The following is a 21447-nucleotide window of genomic DNA, read 5'->3' on the forward strand; positions in this document are numbered from 1 at the left end:
TCATTGAGCTTCCTACCTCCACCCACCCCCATTTTTTGCCCCTTCAGTTATTTCCTAAAGTTTTTATTAAATATATTTCTGTAAACCTCAAGAGTTGTCCAGAACATATTGATACCTCCCTCTTATTTCTTAGTGGTTCTATTTCAGTGACAGCCCTGTCAGCACTCAGCATCTGAGTTTGCTATAAGGTATGAAGTTTTAGATCCCATTAGAACACTGATCCTTAGTCTTGTGGTTTCCTATAAAACACACACAGTATTAACCACTGTAGCATAGTGGCTACAAACTGAGAAATCCACAGGTCAAATCCCTCTGCTGTGGACCCACTAGTTTGTCTTCGGCAAGGCAGAGTCTCTGGCCAATATGGGGAAACAAAACACTGCCCTTCATTACAAGGTTGTTGTAAGGATTATTACAAGATAATGGCTGGGATCCTAATATGTTAAGTAAGTGTACAGAAGGGAAATATTCTATACACTCCTCTCACAGCAGCCCGTCACACCCAATCCCACATTGTTCAAGAGGGGCCCCTCCAGAGGCTTTGGCTCTGTGTGACCCAGTTGACATCACAACAGCCCACTGTGGCTTGAATGCTGTGGCACATGCCAGTGGCCATTGTGAATATTCAAACTGCAGTGGGCAGTCGTTGTAGCTCTTCGTGACATACAAACCAAACCGGGGGGGGGGGGGGTATTGGCATAGTTAACAAACCATCCACAATCCATGAGCTGTTTTAGGTTTGTGGTTTGTTAACCACATGAACAACTCACCCTGTACTGAGTCCAGAAGTCATACGCCATGACAACTGCCTGCTACAGCTTGAATATTCAAAATAGCTGCCAGCACGCACCACAACCTGCTGTGGCTTAAATAAGCCATGGTGGGCTACAGCAATTGTGCAAACCACCCACATGTCTACATGTATACAACACAGGAAATCTTTCTTCCTTGAACTTCATTATCTTGGTATCCAAGATCATGCATGCATGTTAACTATGAACTCTACATGTTATAGAAATGCTAAGTAGCAAGTGAGATGAATTATTGTGGCAATGCAGTTTTGCTGACTGCTCTTTCAGGAGTCTGGTATAATGCTGATTAGTATGTAATACTATCGAAATGATTTTGCGAAATAACTGGCCTTTGTTGACATTTACAACACAAACACAATATACACTTTAGCCCTAATTTACGTCTTTTCTGGCAACTCAAGACTAATCAACTCCTGCTACAAATACAATCAAGAAAAAAAGTTTGTTTTATGCAAATAAGTATCTCTCCATTCACAAATTCAAGCTAAAGTCCTAACAAGCTAGACAAAGAAAACTTGAGATAATCAAACACAAACTATTTGTAAGCTAAGATAGCCAAGGTATGCGTATACAAGAGATAATGGTTAGCTATTTCAACAACACCCTGACATTTCTTTTAATATGAGTTGCTGGTTTCATTTTAAGTCTTCCTTTAAGCCACAATAATGTATCTCCAAGGGAGACTTCTCATTTTTTTATATGCAGGTAAGATATGCGGTAGCAGTGTACCTTACCTGTTGTCCATACCAGAATTTCTGGTTTTCATTACTGAACTCAAGCACACAATATAAACTAATTTAAAAAAACCATCTAGATCCTATTCGGAGAGCCAATTAAAAGAGCAAGGAGCTGGTTTATTTTTGCTCATTGTGTCAGAAAACACCTGTAAAATGGTTGACCTCCATGCTTACAATAGCAAATTGCCCACCCCCACCCCCCGAGAAAATTGGCAATTTCTTGCAACACATGGACTTGAGCAATTGACTATAGCCATGCCTAGAAACTTAGTTCACTGAGCTGTTATGTTCTGATTCATCTCCTAATTCAGAGGTAGGCAACCTTGTTACTTCCCATAATCCCTGACCCTGTGCTGAAGTTTGTGGGAGTTGTAGTCCAAAGCACCAATTTACCTATCCCTGCTACTCTAATTTCACAGCATGTATCATCATGCACATAGGACTGCGTGTATAAGTATAGAGCCACAAGTACATAATTCAACATTCTAAGTTATCTCAGCTTTTTTTTTATTCCTTGTTCCTAATAGCCATTTTGTGTTTCTAGCCATTTTGCTGCAAGGCTAGGTTTCAAAATGTTGTGAGAAAAACCTTACAAAGTCTTAGAATTCAATTCTGGATGCAGCATTTTGTTGGGAAGTACATAGATGCCTGCCTATATCTAACAAAACAGAATTCTGGTGTGACCTTTGTTGATGTGCTTTCACAGTCTTATTTCCAGTTCTGGTTTACACCATTCATAAGCAGTTTAATGGATGCAACCTTAATAAGTGACTGGGAGCCATTTTCTTGTAATCTACCAAACCTTGCAACTTCTCAAAAGATTAACAGAAAAAAGTACAAATACAATGCAAATTTCTTACATTTCCAATGGACCAAAGACCATTTACAAAGGCAAAGTATTTACTTCATAATTAGCTTTAATTTGTTTCAAGCAGAATCCCATTTCATACTTAGATTTCAGCCAAGTTACAAATGCACAATTGTGACAAATGTGAAATGGAGGCACTTCTAGAGTTCCAGCGGAAGCAGATATTTCATTCTGCAGAAAACAATGTTCTTCTATAGCTTTATTCTTGACTATATAACCATTCTAAGTGTTACTGAAACTGGGGTTTAAACCAATAACAATAAATACTTTAGGACAAAGGAGCACATTCTAAAATTCAGCAAGGCCATTAGGTTAAACCAAGTTACATTATAATTGCATTATTAATCTTCATTAAAGGATATCACTAGTAGAAAGCAGTTGTCTTGAGTACCGTAAAATTTCTACTATAATGTAGTACAAGAAAATGTGATTCAAATAGGATAAAAAACTATAGCAGATCCTAAACAGGAACTCAAGTGCATAAAGTGTCACTGGCATAAGCAAGTAAATTTCTCTCCATAGAAACAGTGCCCAGGACAATTCACTGTCCAGTACATGCTGACTGTCACCAAGATGAGCAAATGATTGTGTCAAATATAAAGTCACACAATTCAAGTATTTATCTACTGTGCCTAATGCAGTATGTTATTTTGAAGTAACATGACTGGAACAGAGCCCAGAGGCAACCATACGTAAAGACAATTTAAATGTGTATGTACATCTGTTACTGAAAACTTCAAGCACATGTAACACACAGTTTATTTACTTTGGATACAGTCCACATACAAAATGACAGTGCTTACATTAAAGTGGTAATTTATCATGTAAATACATTTAGAAACGTTTCTTGACAGAAAAATTCAAAGCAGCTGAGTATGGCAATGTCATACAAATGAAAACCTAGCTCACAAGTTCTGGCTGTACATTTATTCTTTGAAGGACCTCTTCAGGCATACAAAACACAGGATTTACAGGCTTAATTTGTTCTTCTCCCAATAATGATAGTCCAGCAATTCCAAACAAGGTATGAAATGGGTCCACCTAGAACATAGCAACATATACATTAAAAACATTAGGAATGAGTTCTTACATAAAGTTATACAATGCACTTTAAAGGATGAGGGAATATGTATCAAATAGGTCTGAGGATTCAATTAGGGAAAGAGCTGCAACAGAGATATTTTACTAACTACTTTCAAATTTCAGAAAAAAAATGAGACTAAAATAAGTGTTCTAATTACAGGAAATGTAAACTGATCAGCCAGGGTAACATATACCACCTAATCATCTAGAAAAGCATCCCGAAGTGTTGTTGCTTCATCTAGTTGACAAATGCTTAAAGAACCTTTCTCGACGGCTAGATGGCAGCAGAGAGGCAAAAAAGGTACACCTTCTTTGGGGCAATATGCTATGGCCAGAATTAGGAGGAGCCTGTGCATGCTCATGAAGATGGAAATCATGAATTCTCCCTTCCAGGTAAGGTGCCACTGCAGAGGATCCACTGATCTACAGGTGGGGTGGAGGGCTTCAAGATGCTGACATGAGGAGCTTTTTTTTAAAAAAAAAGCCTCCATGTACACTGCATGTAGACCTCTGGATCCCAGCATTTCGGTTCCAGATTTCCAGTATTTTATTAGATGTATCCCATACATGCACCCAGGAACACATGGGCCTCCCAAGCAATCACCCATTCAGGTACCAGCTGTACCTAGATATGCTTAGTTTTACATATGACGTTATGTCAGTTGCCTTATCCTCTAGAGTGAAAGCCATCTGATTTGGGAAGATGATAATCCTTTGTGGATATAGTGCAAAATAGATCCAAGACTGCCACATCTGTTTTTTGTAGAATATGAATTCTTTTTAAAGATCCCCAAATCCTGCATATCAGTTTAGAAGTGTTAAACACACACATAAGATTTAGTTAAGTAAAAAATATTGAAGATGGATAACTTGCCATATCTCCTGGCCTGTCCGCAAATCCTCCAGTCTCTTCATCCTGGCAAGCCAAGATAAAGCTGCGTAATTTCTCTCTATCAATCCAACGCAACCTGCCAATTATCTTCAGAGATGCCAACACCCACCATGAATAGCATACATCTGGTAACTGACAAAGAAAATTGTAACAGCAAGAGCAAAAAAGTCAGGTCAAAATGAGAAACTGCCATCACACAAAAATACAGCAAGAAAACCGAATGTAAAAATCTGTTTCCTTATCTTTGAGGAAGATTATTCCTCAGAAGAATTCCAAACACTTTCTTTGAGATTTTCTCCTTTCAACAAACATGTACACAACTACACTTCAATTGTCCTAAGTTACTTTACTTAACATTTTTCTTTTTATTGGACTTGCAGGGTTTTTTTCTGCTCTTAATCTCCTCTACAACATCAGAGCAAACAAGAGTTTGTGAGATATCCTATAGTAAGTAGATAATGGTGGACTATGCTTATGATGTTCATAGTTAAATGGGACTAACACATTAGATCAAACATAAAAACTAAAAACACGTCTCAAACCCTTATGTCATGCCATACCCTTAAAATGAACTATGAAATACTCTACCATTCTATTTTTCAGACACTCAACTGTGAACTAGAAGCGTTTCACAGTGTTTGCCCTGGAGCACTGGTGCAAGAAAATATGACTTGTGATAGTTTCTCCCATAAGCTTGTGGTGAGTAGTAATTAGCACAAGGAAGAAGTTTCAATATTGCTCTTCTTATCCATAATACATCAATACGATTGAGTCGGTAGGTCTGAAAGGCTTTCAGTTTTCGTACTATAAGATTATTAATGAGTATGAAACAAGCTTATTAGCTAAATCCAATCATGAATATAACACACCTAGGGCGCAATCCTATGGGGATAGGCAGCTGCCTCCAAACTGGGAGGCGACCGCCTATCCAATACAGGGCAGGAGAAGCACGGAGGAGATCGTTCCCTCCGCACTTCTCCTGCCCTGCATTTGCAGCTAGACAGCTGTTTAAGGCTGTCTAGCCATGGGAAGGCAGAGCAGGGGATGAGGCTGCCGGACGACACACAGGATGTGTTATACCAGGATTTCCACCTTCCCTGCCCCAGAACGCCCCATTTTGGCTGCTCTGCATGGGGCTGTTCCGTGCTGCCTGCAAGGCAGTGCGGAAGTGGGGGAAGGTCGGTTATCTGGGAACCAACCTCGGAGCACGGGCTCTGAGGTCAGGTCCCGAAAAACCAGATATCCTATGGCTGTCTAGCCACTGACTAGTGGCCAAAGGATTGCTCCCCCCCAATTGTTTTTCAGAATGTAATTATTTGTAGGAATGCAATCCTTGCTAAATTATTTAATTAAAATAAATGATTTATTATTCCTTCCTCATCTGTCATCCCCAGAAGCCAGTCCAGCAGGCTGTAACAGAGAGAGATGAGAAGGGAAGCAGGGCCGTTCCTTGTCCTGCCCCACCCTTTTCCTTGTGTGTGTTTTTATACTGTAAGTCTGCAGGCACAGACAAACAGGTTAAATTATTAAATAAATAACACATACATAATCTGGCCCCAAGTCTTTTAGAGGTTTAAAGATCAACATCAACACTACAAATTGGGCCTGCTCTGAATCAGTTCCTGGGCACAGACTGGACTGAGGGCCAATAAACAGAGTCACAATCCAGACAAGATAAAGGTACTGTTGGTGGGAGGTTCATCTGCCTGGCTAAGTGATGTTCAAGCTGTTCTGGAGGAGGTTGCACTCCTCCTACAGGATCAGGTTCGTAGTTGGGGCGTGCTCTTAGATTGGCATTGCCGTTAGAGGCACAGGCGGACTCAGTAGCATGGAGCACCTTTTATCAGCTTATCAGCTACAGTTATCCATGCTCTCGCAACCTCTTGTCTGGATAACTGCAACCAGTTATATGTGGGGCTGCCTTTGAAAATGGTCCAGAAACTTCTGCTGGTCCAAAATACAGTAGCAAAATTAAGAACATGAGAAGAGTCATGTTGGATTAGACCAAGGGTCCATCTAGTCCAGCATTCTGTTCACACAGTGGCCAATCAGCTGTCAACCAGGAACCCACAAGCAGGGCACGAGCGCAACAGCACTCTCCCACCCATGTTCCCCAGCAACTGGTGTACACAGGCTCGCTGCCTCTGGTACTGGACGTAGTACACAGCCATCAAAACTAGTAGCCACTGATAGCCTTTTCCTCCAGGAATTTGTCCAACTCCCTTTTAAAGCCTTCCAAATTGGTGGCCATCACTACATCCTGTGGTAGCAAATTCCAGAGTTTAACTATGCCCTGTATGAAGTACTTCCTTTCACCTGTTCTGAATCTCCCACCAATCAGCTTCATAGGATAACCCCAGGTTCCAGTATCATGACAGGAGAAAAATGTCTCCCTATCCACATTCTCCACACCATGCATAATTTTGTACACCTCTTTCATGTCTCCCTTACCCTCCTTTTTTCCAAGCTAAACAATGCCACCTGTTGTAACCTTCTCTCACAGGGGAGATGCTTCAGCCCCTTGATCATTTTAGTTGCCCTTTTCTGCACTTTTTCCAGCTCTACAATATCTTTTTTTGGGTGTGGTGACCAGAACTGTACACAGTATTACAAGTGTGGTCGCACCATAGATTTGTATAGGGGTAGTATGATATTGGCAGTTTTATTCTCAATTCCTTTTCTAATTATGCCTAACATGAAGTTTGCATTTTTTACAGCAGCCGCACACTGGGTTGACATCTTCATTGAGCTGTCCACCACAACCCCAAGATCTCTTTCCTGGTTGGTCACCGCTAGCTCAGATCCTATCAGGTCATACTTGAAGTTGGGATTTTTTGCCCCAACATGCATCACTTTACACTTGCTTACATTGAACTGCATTTGCCATTTAAATGCCCATTCTCCCAGTTTGGAGAGAGAGTTTTGGAGCTCTTCACAATCCCTTTTTGTTTTAACCACTCTAAATAATTTGGTGTCATCTGCAAACTTGGCTACTTCACTGCTCACTCCTAATTCCAGATCATTTATGAACAGGTTGAAAAGCACTGGTCCTAAAACAGATTCCTGTGGGACCCAACTATTTACTTCCCTCCATTGGGAGAATTTACTATGTATTCCTACTCTCTGCTTTCTGTTCTTTAACCAGTTACTGATCTATAAGAGGACCTATCATCTTATTCCACGACTGCTAAGTTTGCTCAGGAGACTTTGTTGAAGGACTTTGCCAAAGGCCTTTTGGAAGCCCAAATAAACAATGTCTGCCGTATCACCCCTGCCTACATGTTTACTGACACTCTCAAAAAACCCTAAAAGGTTAGTGACACAGGACTTAACTTTGCAGAAGCTGTGCTGATTCTTTTTCAGCAGGGCCTGCCCTTCTATATGCTTACTGATTTTATCCTTAATAACGCCCTCAACCAATTTACCTGGAACAGACGTTAATCTAATCAGCCTGTAATTTCCTGGATCCCCCTGGAAAATTATTAACAGGGGTTGACATGCATGGTCATATTATGCTAGTATTTTTCCATCTATGCTGGCTGCCATTTCTGAGCCTGATTCAAAGTGCTAATATTAACATTCAAAGCCCGAAATGGCTTGGGGCCAGGTTACCTGAAGAATCATATTCTCCCATATATACCTGCCTAGACTCTAAGATCATCTTCAGTGATCCTTCTCCATGAGCCCCTTCCAAAAGAAGTGAGGTGGGTGGTTACTAAGAAAGGGCCTTTTCTGTTGGGCCACCCCAGACAGGCTCAGCTGGTGCTTAGGTTGTGTTCTTTTCAGTGCCAGGTGAAGAACTTACTTTGCTAGACACTTTAGTTTATGTGGTTTTAAATCTGTTACTGTATTTTAAATCTTTGCACTGCTGCTATGGTTCATTTGGGAGAGGGGTTTATACTGTCGCTTTAAACTTTTATATTATATTTTATCATGTTGTATTTTATGGTTTTAATTGTTGTGAACCACCCAAAGAGCTTTGGCTATCGGGCGGTATAGAAATGTAATAAAATAAATACAAAATGTAACTTAATAGTCCCCCCAGAGACTAGCAGGGAGGGAATCCCCTTAGCACACTGCTCCCTCTCCCAATTCAGAGGAGGAGTAGCAAGTAGGGGACTACCACTGTTATCTCCAATCACAGCAGATTCCTCTCCTTGCTTGTGTTGCCTGCCCCAATGGGGGAAAGCGAAGCTGCCCAGACTAAGGTGCCGGCTGGAGGAGCACTCCTCCAGCTGACACAGCTGGGGCAACTTCACTGCATGCAGGCTTTTCCCAAGCCCGTGCAATGAAGCTCGATCCCCAGCTGAAGTGCATCCAAGCAGCCTGCAGAGGGCTAGGTTTCTGTGGTTTTAAATAGGTTAGGGCGCAGTCCTATGGGGATAGGTGGCTGCCTCCGAACTCGGAGGCGACCACCTATCCAATGCAGGGCAGAAGCACGGAGGGGATCATTCAGCTGTCTAGCCACAGGAAGGCAGAGTGGGGGATGCAGCTGCAGGACAACACATAGGATGTGTCGCACCGGCATTTCCACGTTCCCCGCCCCAGAACACCTCCTGGAACGCCCTCTTTCAGCCACTCCACACTCCTCTTCAAAGTGTGGGACTACTCTGCACAGCCTGCAAGGCAACACGGGGGGGGGGGGGGGGGAGGCCAGTTCTTTGGGAACTGACCTCAGAGTGCAGGCTCAGAGGTTGGTGCCCAGAAAACCAGATATCCTATGGCTGTCTAGCCGCTGACTAGCAGCCATAGGATTGCTTCCCCGCCCTGTATTTTAAATATTTGCACCGCTGCTAGGTTTTATTTTATACTGTAGCTTTAAACTTTTATATTATATTTGATCATATTGTATTTTATGGTTTCAACTGTTGTGAACCCCCCAGAAGGCTTTGGCTATTGGACAGCATAGAAATGTAATAAATAAATAACAAATGTAACTTAATACCTTTTCTGGCCTTCCATTAAGGCCACCAGATGGCAACTGACGTTCACAAAGCCACCAGCCTAGCAGGTCAGCATTTATTTGGTGCAACTGGCCAGTTATGGCAAGAAATCCTGTGCAACAATAGATCTAAAATTACAGATATAAAGTTCATGTCTATTTAAAAATATAGCTACTCAGGTAAAACAAAGGAAGATTACAATAAAGAATCCCAACCATTTATGCAATAAACATTTTAAATAAACATCTTGCCCCCCATGTACTTTCATAAGATTTTCAATCAAAAACTTTAAAAGCATGAAACTGATTTAATCCACAAAAGTTCTCATATGAAATAGCATCTAGAAATGGAAAATATTTAGCAAGATAATTTATTATCCACATTGGTTCACAGAGTTAAGCTAAAAAATACAGAATTTGGCATGAGGGCACAAACCCCACTGCAGCACCAAAGGGTGGTGCTGTGCCAATACTTGTCTTGCTCATGGAAAGAAGGTTAACCCCCAGGCTTCATGCATGACACCATATGGGCCTCATCCTTAAGTATGGAGATGCCCTACTTGCCCACCAGACAACCCTGTTTTAGCCACTGTAGTACCTCCAAGACAAAAAGATAGGAGCGTAATGCCAGTCTTTCCTCCAACTTAATCCTTTAGCTTTATTACACTTAATCTTGTCTGCAATGGTAGCGACAAGAAACATTTATTACTGAACTTATTAAGCAGCTTTATTTTAGCACTTAACTGTTCTGAATTCAGTTCTCTTGTTTCAGACTCCAGTTCCAAGCCTCTTCATCCAAATTGCTAATAAAGATATTTAGTAGTATGGGAAACAAGGTAAGACATCTGTAGAAATCCCACACTTGCTACCTCAATCTCAGTTTGAAAGTGCATAATTAGTAAGCTCTCATTTGCAGGCATATTTAGGAAAACAGTCACTTTAATTATATTATGTAGAACGTAGGAAAATTTAAAGCAGAGATGGGGAACCTCTGGCCTGTGAGGCCTCAAGGGAGGGCCCTTTCCTTCCCTGAAGCCCCCCAATCCACCTGAAGGCTAGCGGGGAGGGAATCTCCTTAGCACACTGCTCCCTCTCCCAATTCAGAGGGGGAGTAGTGAGCAGGGGAATCCCACTGTTATTTCCAGTCACAGCAGATTCCTCTCCCTGCCTGCATTGCCTGCCCCAATGGGGGAGAGCGAAGCTGCTCAAACTAAGGTGCTGCCTGAAGAAGCATTCATCCAGCTGATGCCTCTGGGGCAACTTCACTGCATGAAGGCTTTTTCCAAGCCTGTGCAATGAAGGTGGGTTCCTAGTTGAAGTGCTTCCAGGCTGCCTACAGAGGGGCTAAGGGGGGGGGTCATCTGGCCACCCGCCCCAAACTAGTTCCCCACTCCTGGTTTAAAGGTTTTAAAGCATGTCTGATTTGTGGAGATGCTTCAGTTAAAAAACCAAAGCCAAACATAAATAGCCTAGCATGTTAATGTCAACATGCACTATGAATCCTTTGCAAGGTTCATTTAACAAGCAGCACTACTTACCTGTCCTGCATGAGATTCAGATCCTGGTCTACAACCAAATCCACCATCAAAGTTCATACAGGACAATACAAATTCTACTGCTTTGTCCACATCAATTGCATCCAGTTTCCCCTAAAAAGCAATAAATCCTTGTAATTTGTTTTCCCTATTGTCACACCACAAACTTACTGTTAAGCATTCAGCCCAGTCCTCAAATCTGTTATCTAGAAAGTAGCAGATGAAATGGAGACTAACAGTTCTTCTCTACGGTGCATAACATAAAGCTTTTCCCACCCCTCACCCCCTTATGATTCCCCACCCAATGAGGAGACAACTCAGCACACCTGACGGGAAGGAGGGCAAGTACCCTAATCATACAATACATTTTCATCGCTCAGTGCTTCGCAGCCTACCAAATTCACCTTGTGCCAGGAAGCAAGTGTCTCCCTTGCCTTATGGCAAGGACCCCAGAACACAGAAGCTGGAACATGGTGTTATCCAAAGATGGGCAGAGAGAAAGGGAGCACAGTGCACAACATCCTGAGAACCTGAATTTCTTCATGCTACCTTTTTGGACTGAGAGAATTTGGAATATGCTACAACTTCATTAATAGATAAAAATATTTTTTCCTGCATTTCCATATAAATGCCCATGGCTAGTCTTCTACCCTCCAATTCAATAAGACTTGGTCTGTACAGTACAACCATCATGGCCTGGGTATTGCAGCACCTGTTTCCAACTCCAGAAGTATTTCAACTTGCTAGTGATATTCTGAAGAGGTTCCTAACTCCAAATAAACGAAATATTGCTTATATGAAAGCCTTCCTTGCCACTGATCAAAGGACTTACCAGAAGGGCTAGTGTTGCTACTGCACAAAAAGAAAATCTTGTATCAATTTCTCCTGCAGGAAGAAATAAAATAAAGTGCTCACATGACATTGACGTATTTGGGTAATAAACACAGAGATGCAGAGATAAAAGTACAAGTTTATGGAAATATTCCCTTGCTTCCCCCCTCATGCTCTTCAAAATTACTTTAAGTGTTGTTACTCTGCAGTTTGCCCACAAAAAAACAACCTTATAGTGATGCCAAGTTACCTTCACAAGCAGTTATTTTCAGCTTAAAAGATTTCAATAAATTTTAAGCATTCCTTTCCTTAAAGTACTTTTCCTTAAAGACATCATATTAGCCAACACTCTTGGTCTTACATACAGCGCACATATTTCCAGACTAAAACAAGTATAATAGAACTGACGAAGTAATTGGGCATGCAAATCTTGTGATTTTCTTGTACTCAACAAGCAAAAAACTAACATAATTTTATTAAGTACTGAATACTTTGTTGTCACAGCTGAATTACACTATGTGAAAGTAGTATCTCTGTTCACAGGAGAGTAGTTCGGTAAAGGCAAATATCATGGGATCTTTAAAGCATTAAACAATACTGCTCAGATCTCAGAGTAATTCTAGAGCTAAAGTGGTGAGACATCAGCTTTAGAGTCAGATTTACATATATATAAACTCATCATAGATCTGAGAAGCTACCAATTCAGACAAAAATATATTTGGAAATACCATCACAACCCCTCTTAAATTCTGGATTTTCATATGCATGACCATGCATAGTACAAAAGGAGAAAAAACTGAACATATGGAATGCTTTTTATTCGTACATCATAAAATGGAAATACAGACATATACTTTTAAAAAAAATGTTACCCCATCTGTCTCCAGCAAATGACCCATCCTCCTTTTGTAGGCTCTTTACATAATCAACAATTTTATTTACATCAACAACCTGGAGATTGTCATATAGAGTTAGAATCTGCAAAACAAAACCAATCAAGTTAAGATTTCTACAATTAAAAGATTACCTAGATAATTCCAAAACAATGTGACATTGTTTTAATTGGCACGTTGTTTTGCTGCAGTATCATGAAAACAAATTGCAAATTTCTGCAAAATAGTTTGTTTCCCAATGCAATGCATGCTTCTCACACCTCCATTAAGAAATACTGATTTTGATATACTATATCCCATTTAAGTGATGTTCATTTTTCTATTATGTGAAAATACAGGGGACTGGATCCAGGTTTAGTCATACTTAGAATTGACCCATTTAAATCAATGGGACTATCTTAATGACGAAAGTCATGACTAACTCAATCCCATTTCAATTGGTCTACATTAAGTATGACTAAATCTGGATCTAACTGAATAAGGTTTTAAATTTAAAAATCAAGCATGTGCCAAGGTATACTTTGTGCTACAGAATGCCAAACATCTTTAAGTCCACAATTCAAGACAAAGGACCCAAACCAGTGACATTATAACAGCATGCAAGTAACATCTCTCATACCAGACTTTTTTCCCAGTTGTTTTGAGTAGTTCTTTGCACTGAACTATTGATCTTTTTAAAAAAGTACTGATCTTTTTTAAAAAATTAAGAGAGTTTAAAAAGAATTTTGGGAGCTTAGTGGAGGGAGTTGCTAAACAGATAGAAATCCAAGTATGTGCACACCTGTACATCACAACAAAGGTATATGGTATTGGTTTAAATTATATAGCTAATACTTCTGCATAATGCAAAGCACAAATCAGGTTTCCTGGTATTTTCAGGAGTACAACAAAAAAGTACTGTGCTGAGTAAGGAGTAGAGAACCAAGAGTTCAGGAGCGCTCTTAACCAGGGCTTGCAACAATCTGATGTTAATGCTTAACCAGAGTGAAGACAGAGAGAGTGTATGATTTCCCCCTACCCTTGTTGACCATAGTTTGGCATTTCACATCTGACCATTGCAGCCTCTCCTCCCATTCTCTAAAACCAGTCTTCCCCAACCTGGTACTTTTCAGATTGGACCACAACTCTGATCATACAGTCTGTAAGGCAATGGCCAGTCTGGCTGGGAAAATAGTCTAACACAGCTGGAGGGTGTCAGTTAGGAAAGGCTGCTCTAAAGCATGGTTAATCATCTGCACTGGTGTTTCAAATTAACATGAAGGGGTTCAGAATTAGATTATTCTCAGATTTTGAAAACTCTATAAATGCAACATAGTCATAGTACATTCTCAGGTCTCACAGTAATTCTAGAGCTAAGTGTTAAAAACACATCAACTTTAAATTCAGATAAAACAGTCAAACCTCATCACTAACCCAAGGAGCTACTGGTACTATATCACAAGCACCAGTGTTCTTAGTTTTACTGCACAAAAGGTGTACAACCTTGCCCAAACCCACCCCACCTTCTGTCTTCCTAGCTCAAAAGTTTAGAGAAAAAGAGCTGAACCAAGTGTTTAGGATTTGCAGAAAAGGCCTGAGATAACATTGCTTTTTAGTCAACTGCAGATAAAAGCTTCGCTAAAAGAAAACTCCAATCTGAAAAAGAAATATATAGGCCAATTTAAGGGGCCATTAAAAATCACACTGGGCCAGGGCAACAATTCACCAACTGCTTACTTGACGTCAGTAGCAGTTCACCAATGCAGTGGTCAGACCGTGTGATGTCTGTCAGCATTTTGCCTTTTTCATTTGTTAATAGTTGGTGGACATAAACTGGGGAAATGTTGTAAGTAGCACCTCCAACACAGGATGTATCCATGCTGATATTTAATATTCGTACAACGTGACCAATATTATAGCCTCAGGAAGATCAGTTATGGCAAATCAATGCACTAAACAGGCACCCATCACTCATGTGTTTACCTGAACAGCACTAAGTGTATATAAAAGGTGAGGATCATGACCTACGCTGGCACTTATTCCACCACATTCATGTTGACATGATTTGATAAATGCCAGAATTTCTTCTTTGCTCATTCGATGCAGCTGCCCCATAAGATCCATTACTGTCAGTCCCCAATAGACACCGCTCATTCTTAAATATTCTGACATACAGTATTCCTGGGGAAAAAAATATTTTAATTCCTGAGCTGATAAAGGAAAGCATAACACTGAATGTAACTTCCCTATTTAGTTGTTTAAAAGAAGAAATCCCAAACACACCAAACTGTTTGATTTCATTTCCTATTATTAGCAAGGGCCTTCTTAAACAGTTTAAAACACCCAGATTTCCCCCTTACTGTTATACTCACAGTAGCCCCATTCCAGCACCAGAAGGCCTTGCTCATGGGGATCAATGTACTTCTGTTCATAGCTTATATTTATAAAAAAATATTTTGAAATCAGGGAAAATGCGTACAAGAATGTTAAAGAAAGTGATCACATACTCTACAAAAACTAGTGTTCTTTTAAAAACAAAATCTGTAAAAATGGAATTTTGCTAGAAACAGCTATTTTGTTATTTAAGGGATCTATTAGCATAAAACAAGAGGACAGCTCCTGGCCTCTATGTCAGTACAATAAATTTGGATCCTACACAGCAAATGTGTATCTACTGCATGCCCATTGAACTAACTTCCCCAATCACCTTGAAGGTCTCAAATCTCTCCCTCCCATCTCCAACTCAACCAACTTGTCTTTTATGTTTGCATATGGAACTGGTCAGTTGCACTATAAGCAATTTAACATGCTTCTTCCTTGAGTTTTCTCTGCTTAAATCATTACAGCAGATCCATAAATTAAAACGAGTTATTCTTAGTAATACTTGAGTTCAATCACAAATTGGGATCTTAGCACTCAACATGTGCTCAAATCACCTACGACCAGCCGTGGTTTCAGAAAAGCTGCCTGACTACTTATCAATTATATAACAAAGTTTCCAAGAAGCTAGAAAACTCTGAACTATATATTTTAACTCTAGATGTGTGTGCACATATAGATCGAGAGAAAAATACCCCCCCCCCCCATATCTCACATGCTCTAGGTCAGGAGTAGCCAATGTGTGGCCCTCCAGATATTTTGGCCTAAATCTCAGGCCAACTGGCTATTGCTACTTCAACCCTAGCTAGCATAGACAATGGTGAGGGATGATGCAATGGTGAGGGAGCGCAAACACCACCATATACAGGGCTGTAGATGAGTTTCTGCAAATAAAACAGATGTCCTGGGATTGTAGCATTTCCCAGAAGAGTTGTACGTAGGCATGGCGGAGAATTCCGCCACAGATCTTGGTGAGGTCCCTGCAATCCGTGGTGGAACGAAGCCCCCCCTCCCCACGAAATGTGCCCGGAATGGAGCACCTACCTACTGCCGTCCGCGCTGCATAGCGAATGGCGGCCGCATCTGCGGCCACCATCCACTTCGTCCATATAGCCGTGATAGGCTACGTAAATACTTATGTAGCCTATCGCAGCAAAACAGAGGGGTGCAAATGGCATAGTGGCTGCCACTTGCGCCCCTCTGTTTTGCCGCGAGAGGCTATGTAAATATGTATGTAGCCTATCACGGGCCGGCGTAGGGATGCAAATGGCGTCCCCTACACAGGACGCCATTTGCATCCACACCAGCCCGGCAGTGGCTGGAGGCCCCGCTGCGGGTTGGCCCGGCCGCGGAGCCAGCCGGGCAGAATTCCAGGAGGGGTAGGAACAGATTGCCTCCCCCCACCTGCAGAACCCGGCGGAGCCAGGTAAGCGGGGTTTTGTACAACCCTAGTTGTATGGCATGCTTTTTCTGAACATGTAGATTAGATGGTGCTGATACAGACTAACAGTAACCTTTTACTCTCACAGCGAAGTATTTTATACACAATACTACAAGTGAAAGTCAGAAGATTTCAGAAGACAACCAAGTGCAAGTGGAATCTAGTTTAAAATGATGTTTCTTAGGTCTCAGTGTAATTCTAGAGCTAAAGAGCTAAATCTTCAGCTTTGGAGTCAGATAATACATGCCAGGTTACATCACTGACCTAGAGAAACCACCTGCAATTTATACCACTAATAATTTTCTCTTTCACTCAATATATTAATAGTTATATGTGCTAGCAGAAGAAATTAAAAATGCTACTGAACATATATGTAAACATGATACTCACATAATCATCTTTCTTGGTTCCATAAGCAGCTATGTAGTCTGCATGTTTCTCTAACCACAATGTAGCTGGTGCATCATTTTTTATTGTGACATCTTTTTGTGGTGTTCCCTTAAAAATATTATGCTTAGATTAAATCATTTGCAAAGACTGTCACAACCTTAATTCAATGTTACAAGGAATAAACAAAACCAACTGAACAGCTGGAAGAAATATTTGGGTACACACAACTGTCTCCTGCCTCTTATATCACCTTTCAAGAATTTGAAAGCTGGCACAATCTTTTGTGGCATTTTGGTCAATGATGTAGACTGGAAAATTTTCCAGTGCTTTATTTTTCTGTATTGTAAGTTAATTAGTAAAAAATGATTGTATGCCAACTGCTAATACAGTATTAGGCAAGGCTGGCAGTTTCAAAGTTGTAATTAATGCTGTTCAGGTGATTATCCTTAACATTCATATATGTCATTGAAATACACATCTCAGAGTGAAGTAATGACAGCGAAACTGAAAGTGCTCCAACAGCCTCTGTGGAAGACAGTAGAACTCTGTGGAAATAGATGAGTGGTTGTCAGCCTATCAAGCACAGTTCTTTGGGTTGCTATAATAAATTGGTGTGGCAACCATTTTCAGTACCTTTGGTTTTTTCTTAAAATTAAACAATGCAAGGGAAGTACATGCTATTGAATTTACATTTTTACAAGTATTCCAACAAAAATTTCTACATAATGTAAAATTGAAATCACATTTAGTTGTGCTTTATTCCCCCCCCCCCACTCCCCTTATTTTTTTGTACTGGGACAAAAAATTAACACGGGGTACTTTTTTTAAAAGCTTTGTTGTTTACTAAGTACAAGTAAAATAAGCTAAATTAGATCACTCTAGAACAGCTGTGGGCAACTTGTAGCTCTCCAGATGTTTTGGCCTATGGCTACAGATGTAAAATTTCCTGAACTTTTGAAGCCATGGGGGGGGGGGACATTTTGGGGTATCTTTCTTGTAAAAATCATGAGGAACCTTGAGAATCTCTGTCTTGGATCCATGTTACTGCACCATGGCTGTGCCCACGAGTGGCCAAACCATGATTTTTCCAGTTCAGTAGATGGAGGCAGATGTGCTCTGTGAGTTGATGGTGGTTTGGGGGATTTGCTCTGTAAAAATCATGAAATCAAGATGATCCCTGCAAGGAACCCTGTTTTTGTGCCTCTGATCTGTGATTTTTCTGGTTCAGTCTGTGGAGGCAGACTGAATATGATGGCGGTTTGGGGGGGTCTCCCCTTTAAAAATCGTATGAAATCATGCAGATCCCTTTTTGATTTCATGGATCCTTGTTTTACTTTCTTCCCTTACAGACTAACAAATTTATTAAAAGCTTATGCCAGAATATATTTGTTAGTCTTTAAGGTGCCACAGTACTCTTTTTTTTGTTTTTGCTGCAATAAACCCTCTGAAAATTTCTAGAACAAGCCATTTGAAAATAGTGAACATATTAAAAACTAACGTTATTTTCATACACTATTGGAAAATTTAAGGTGGAAGGCATTACCTTGTTTAAAGGTCTGAACCTACCAAAACCAAATGTTTGTTTGTGACTTACTTTAAAGTGTTTCTGGATGCTATCCTTTTAAAGTGTGATAAAGTCAAACAGCCATAGGCTCTCCATCCCTGATTTAAACTCTGTAATCCAGCACACAGCACTCCACCTACCCCTTTACTATCTCCATTGTGCAAGTACAAGGAGAAGCCACACAGTTTTAGAGCTAGGAGGGGTGGGTGCTGGAAAGGAGATCGTAGCAGTTCATATACACTTGACTAGGAAAACTAGGAGCTGATAGCTTGTGCATATGCTAAAGATATGATAGAAAAAGAATCTATTACTCTAATCCAGTACAAAACAGTTAGAAAAAGTAGTTTAAACTACAGACTATATTTCTGCTTTAGTACTATCTATTGATTGTGTATGTGGCTGAGGTGAACCAAGATTGAACACATTCATTCCCAACCTCTAACAGAAACTGATGTCTCCACTCTACCCCAGGAAATGGCAGAATATTAAAACACACATACAGTGGACTACTAAAATACAGACAGCATTGTTTTAAAAAAGTAACCTTTGGTTTAAATTACTTACCTTTGGCTATGCTGTATTAGTTTATACCCTACACCGTTACGTGAATATATGTTTAAAATTAAGTACAATTCTGTATAAATAAAAATCCATTTGGTGCGGTCATTCGCTGCTTAACCCTACTGTGCCTCCATTTCTCCATCCCGAGCTATTATTACCGTCGCACTTAGAAGGTACGCCGTCTTTTTTAACTACCTACATCTCAGGCAGTTTATCTGCAGTCCCCCGTGGTGACCCACAGCAATCCCAATTTTTAGAGAAGGCGAACGGAGGCGGATACCTATCGGCCCGGGGGGCCTCAACGAGCCCAGCGACGTTCCGCCTGGACTGGGGGCCATTGCCCAGAGAGCTTCGGCTATTGGGCGGTATAGAAATAAATAAATAAATAAATAAATAAAATTGCTTGACGCTCCACCCGAGGATTCCCTAGCGAGACGGCAGAATTTAAAGGAAAAAAATAATTCCGGGCACACAAGCCCGTGGGGAGAGGAGGCGTAGAAGAGAGGCGCGCTAGAAAGCGCGGCGGGAAGCCCCCGACGCGGAAACGACGGCCCCAAGGCACCCCCGGCAGACAGAGCTGGCCACGTGACCCCCCCTCAAGGGCGAGCACCGACCTGGCAGGATCCGTAGAGCGGCACGTTCCCAGTTCGTTATTTGGGCGGGCATAAAGACCAACAGGAGTGGCAGTGCGATGGCCAATCAACGCCCAGCCTACCGTTCACCTCCCGCCAACGCTTCGTTAACCGACTCCATTCGTTTCTACGTCCCCCGCCTCCCCGCCGCGCGCCAGACGTCCTCATAAAACCCAGCCCGACCCGTCCGCCACAGGGGCACAACGGCCTCATTTCCCTCACCACCATGCCCCACAAAAAAAGGGGGGGGGAGGGCGGGACGAGCAGCGCGCGCGCGGAAAGCCACACCTGACGGAGGGAGAAGTAACCGGCTACTCACCATGTCGGCACTTCCACTGCGCCAGCCCAGCGTTCACCGCGCGCGCGCCACTGGGCGGAAGGCAGCGGTGTTTCCGGCTCCTGCGCGTAAGGGCCCCGTCATAGCTGTCTTCGGACTGCCTGTGATTAAGTCCCTCCTCTGAAACAAGGCGTTTCGCGCTTCTGTTCCTGGCCTTTGAACTGAGCGTTGTCACGCCGTATTTTATCTCTGGTGTTCAGGCGCCCGCGATCCGGTCTCGCGAAAGGCAGCCCTTCGCAGACTTACCTGGAGAGCGGCACGTTGAGGAAAGCTGCCTAGGATCCACGTGCTGCCGCGGCGCATGTCCGCCCTTATTGAGCAATGCGGGGCTTGCAGGATGAGGCTACGCGTGTGCAGGTGCGCGCGCGCTCTCCCACGCACGTGATTTTTTTTGGCTGCTTGCGGCTTATTTATTCTTGCGAGAGCTCAGTTCGTCAGCAGATTCACGCCAGCTCCAAAAAGCTAAAAGGGTTTCAGTTTTGGCATAAGGCTAGATAGGCCCCATGGTTAAACATGAATGGAAACCAGTGGGGAAGTACAGTTTCCGAAGGTGTAGTAGCCGACTACACTGACTGCCTACGTTTCACCAAGTGCCTTCGGAAATATTTTCAGAAAATAACTGTGCTACAAGAGTTTTGTTCTCAATTAGCAATCCTAGAGTCGTCCTTTTTCACTGTTCATGTAATTCAGTCTTCCCCAACCTTGTGCCCTCCAGACGTTTTGGACTACAACTCACATCAGCCCCAGCCAGCAAGACCAATTGGCTGGGATGATGAGAGTTGTAGTACAGAATATCTAGAGGGCACCTGGTTAGGGAAGGCTGATGTAATTGATTCCTACGTGCTGAGCTGCAGCATAACGGTATTTTATAGAGGTAGCTTAGAGGGAAAACTCAGCAGAAAACATTTCTAAGGTAAGATAGGAAGAACATTTTCTCCTTCAAGGAAAGCAAAATAATGGAAATGGAATGAGTTTTAACTGCATATTAGTGACAGCTCTGTAGGGCTACACAGCCATTCATGTTGTTATGCAAACATAACTTTTAGATACCTAAATTTCAAGCATACAATGTTCATATACTTTTCTAAAGATGCTTTAAATGAAAGTGGTATTAGCTTTATTTTGTATTTATTTACAAAATAAAACTAGTACCACTTTCATTTAAAGCATCTTTAGAAAAGTATATGAACACTGATGCTTGACATTTATGTATCTAAAAGTTATGTATCCCAAGGAATTGAGAGTAGCCTTTCACTCTTGCAACACGCCTGTGAAATAGAGTTAAACCAGGCACTTTCCAGGGCTACTGCATTAGCTTTATAGCCAAGCAGTGAATTGAACTAGACTATCACTCTAATCCGGGGGGGGGGAGAAGCTCTTGAATTCACAGCCGAGATTTTCTGAAAATAAAGGTGGCAATATGCAATATACTATAGTCCTCCACCCTCAACTGTCACCAGTAGCTATTTTTTCAGGTGTACTGAGGGATAGAGGGAAGCTGCACTATTCCACCAGCCCTATTGAAGTGAGGGACTTACCCTACCCTACCCTCCCCGGCGCCCACCATTCCT

The 21447-nt window shown here is 41.6% G+C and overlaps 1 protein-coding gene and 3 non-coding genes across 4 annotated transcripts; all 4 read right to left on the reverse strand.

The window, feature by feature from the left end:
- Positions 1–2036: 2036 nt before the first annotated feature.
- RABGGTB (Rab geranylgeranyltransferase subunit beta) lies at positions 2037–19886 on the reverse strand. The gene is made up of 9 exons (XM_084852191.1): positions 19859–19886; positions 16783–16890; positions 14556–14753; positions 12573–12678; positions 11702–11754; positions 10873–10983; positions 9338–9463; positions 4375–4524; positions 2037–3458 (listed from the first exon to the last, which is right to left on the reverse strand). The coding sequence occupies exons 1-9, from the start codon at positions 19859–19861 to the stop codon at positions 3318–3320; spliced, it is 996 nt and encodes a 331-aa protein (XP_084708317.1). The 5' UTR covers positions 19862–19886; the 3' UTR covers positions 2037–3317.
- On the reverse strand, positions 12303–12387 carry LOC146348031 (small nucleolar RNA SNORD45). The gene has a single exon (XR_014791639.1). It is a non-coding gene; the product is annotated as a small nucleolar RNA SNORD45 (small nucleolar RNA).
- On the reverse strand, positions 13923–14007 carry LOC146348032 (small nucleolar RNA SNORD45). The gene has a single exon (XR_014791638.1). It is a non-coding gene; the product is annotated as a small nucleolar RNA SNORD45 (small nucleolar RNA).
- LOC146348033 (small nucleolar RNA SNORD45) lies at positions 16574–16657 on the reverse strand. The gene has a single exon (XR_014791637.1). It is a non-coding gene; the product is annotated as a small nucleolar RNA SNORD45 (small nucleolar RNA).
- Positions 19887–21447: the final 1561 nt, after the last annotated feature.

Source organism: Heloderma suspectum, chromosome 4, assembly GCF_057233095.1.
Source record: "Heloderma suspectum isolate Gila_16-S chromosome 4, 16-S_ref, whole genome shotgun sequence".
In the NCBI taxonomy this organism is placed as follows: Eukaryota; Metazoa; Chordata; class Lepidosauria; order Squamata; family Helodermatidae; genus Heloderma; species Heloderma suspectum.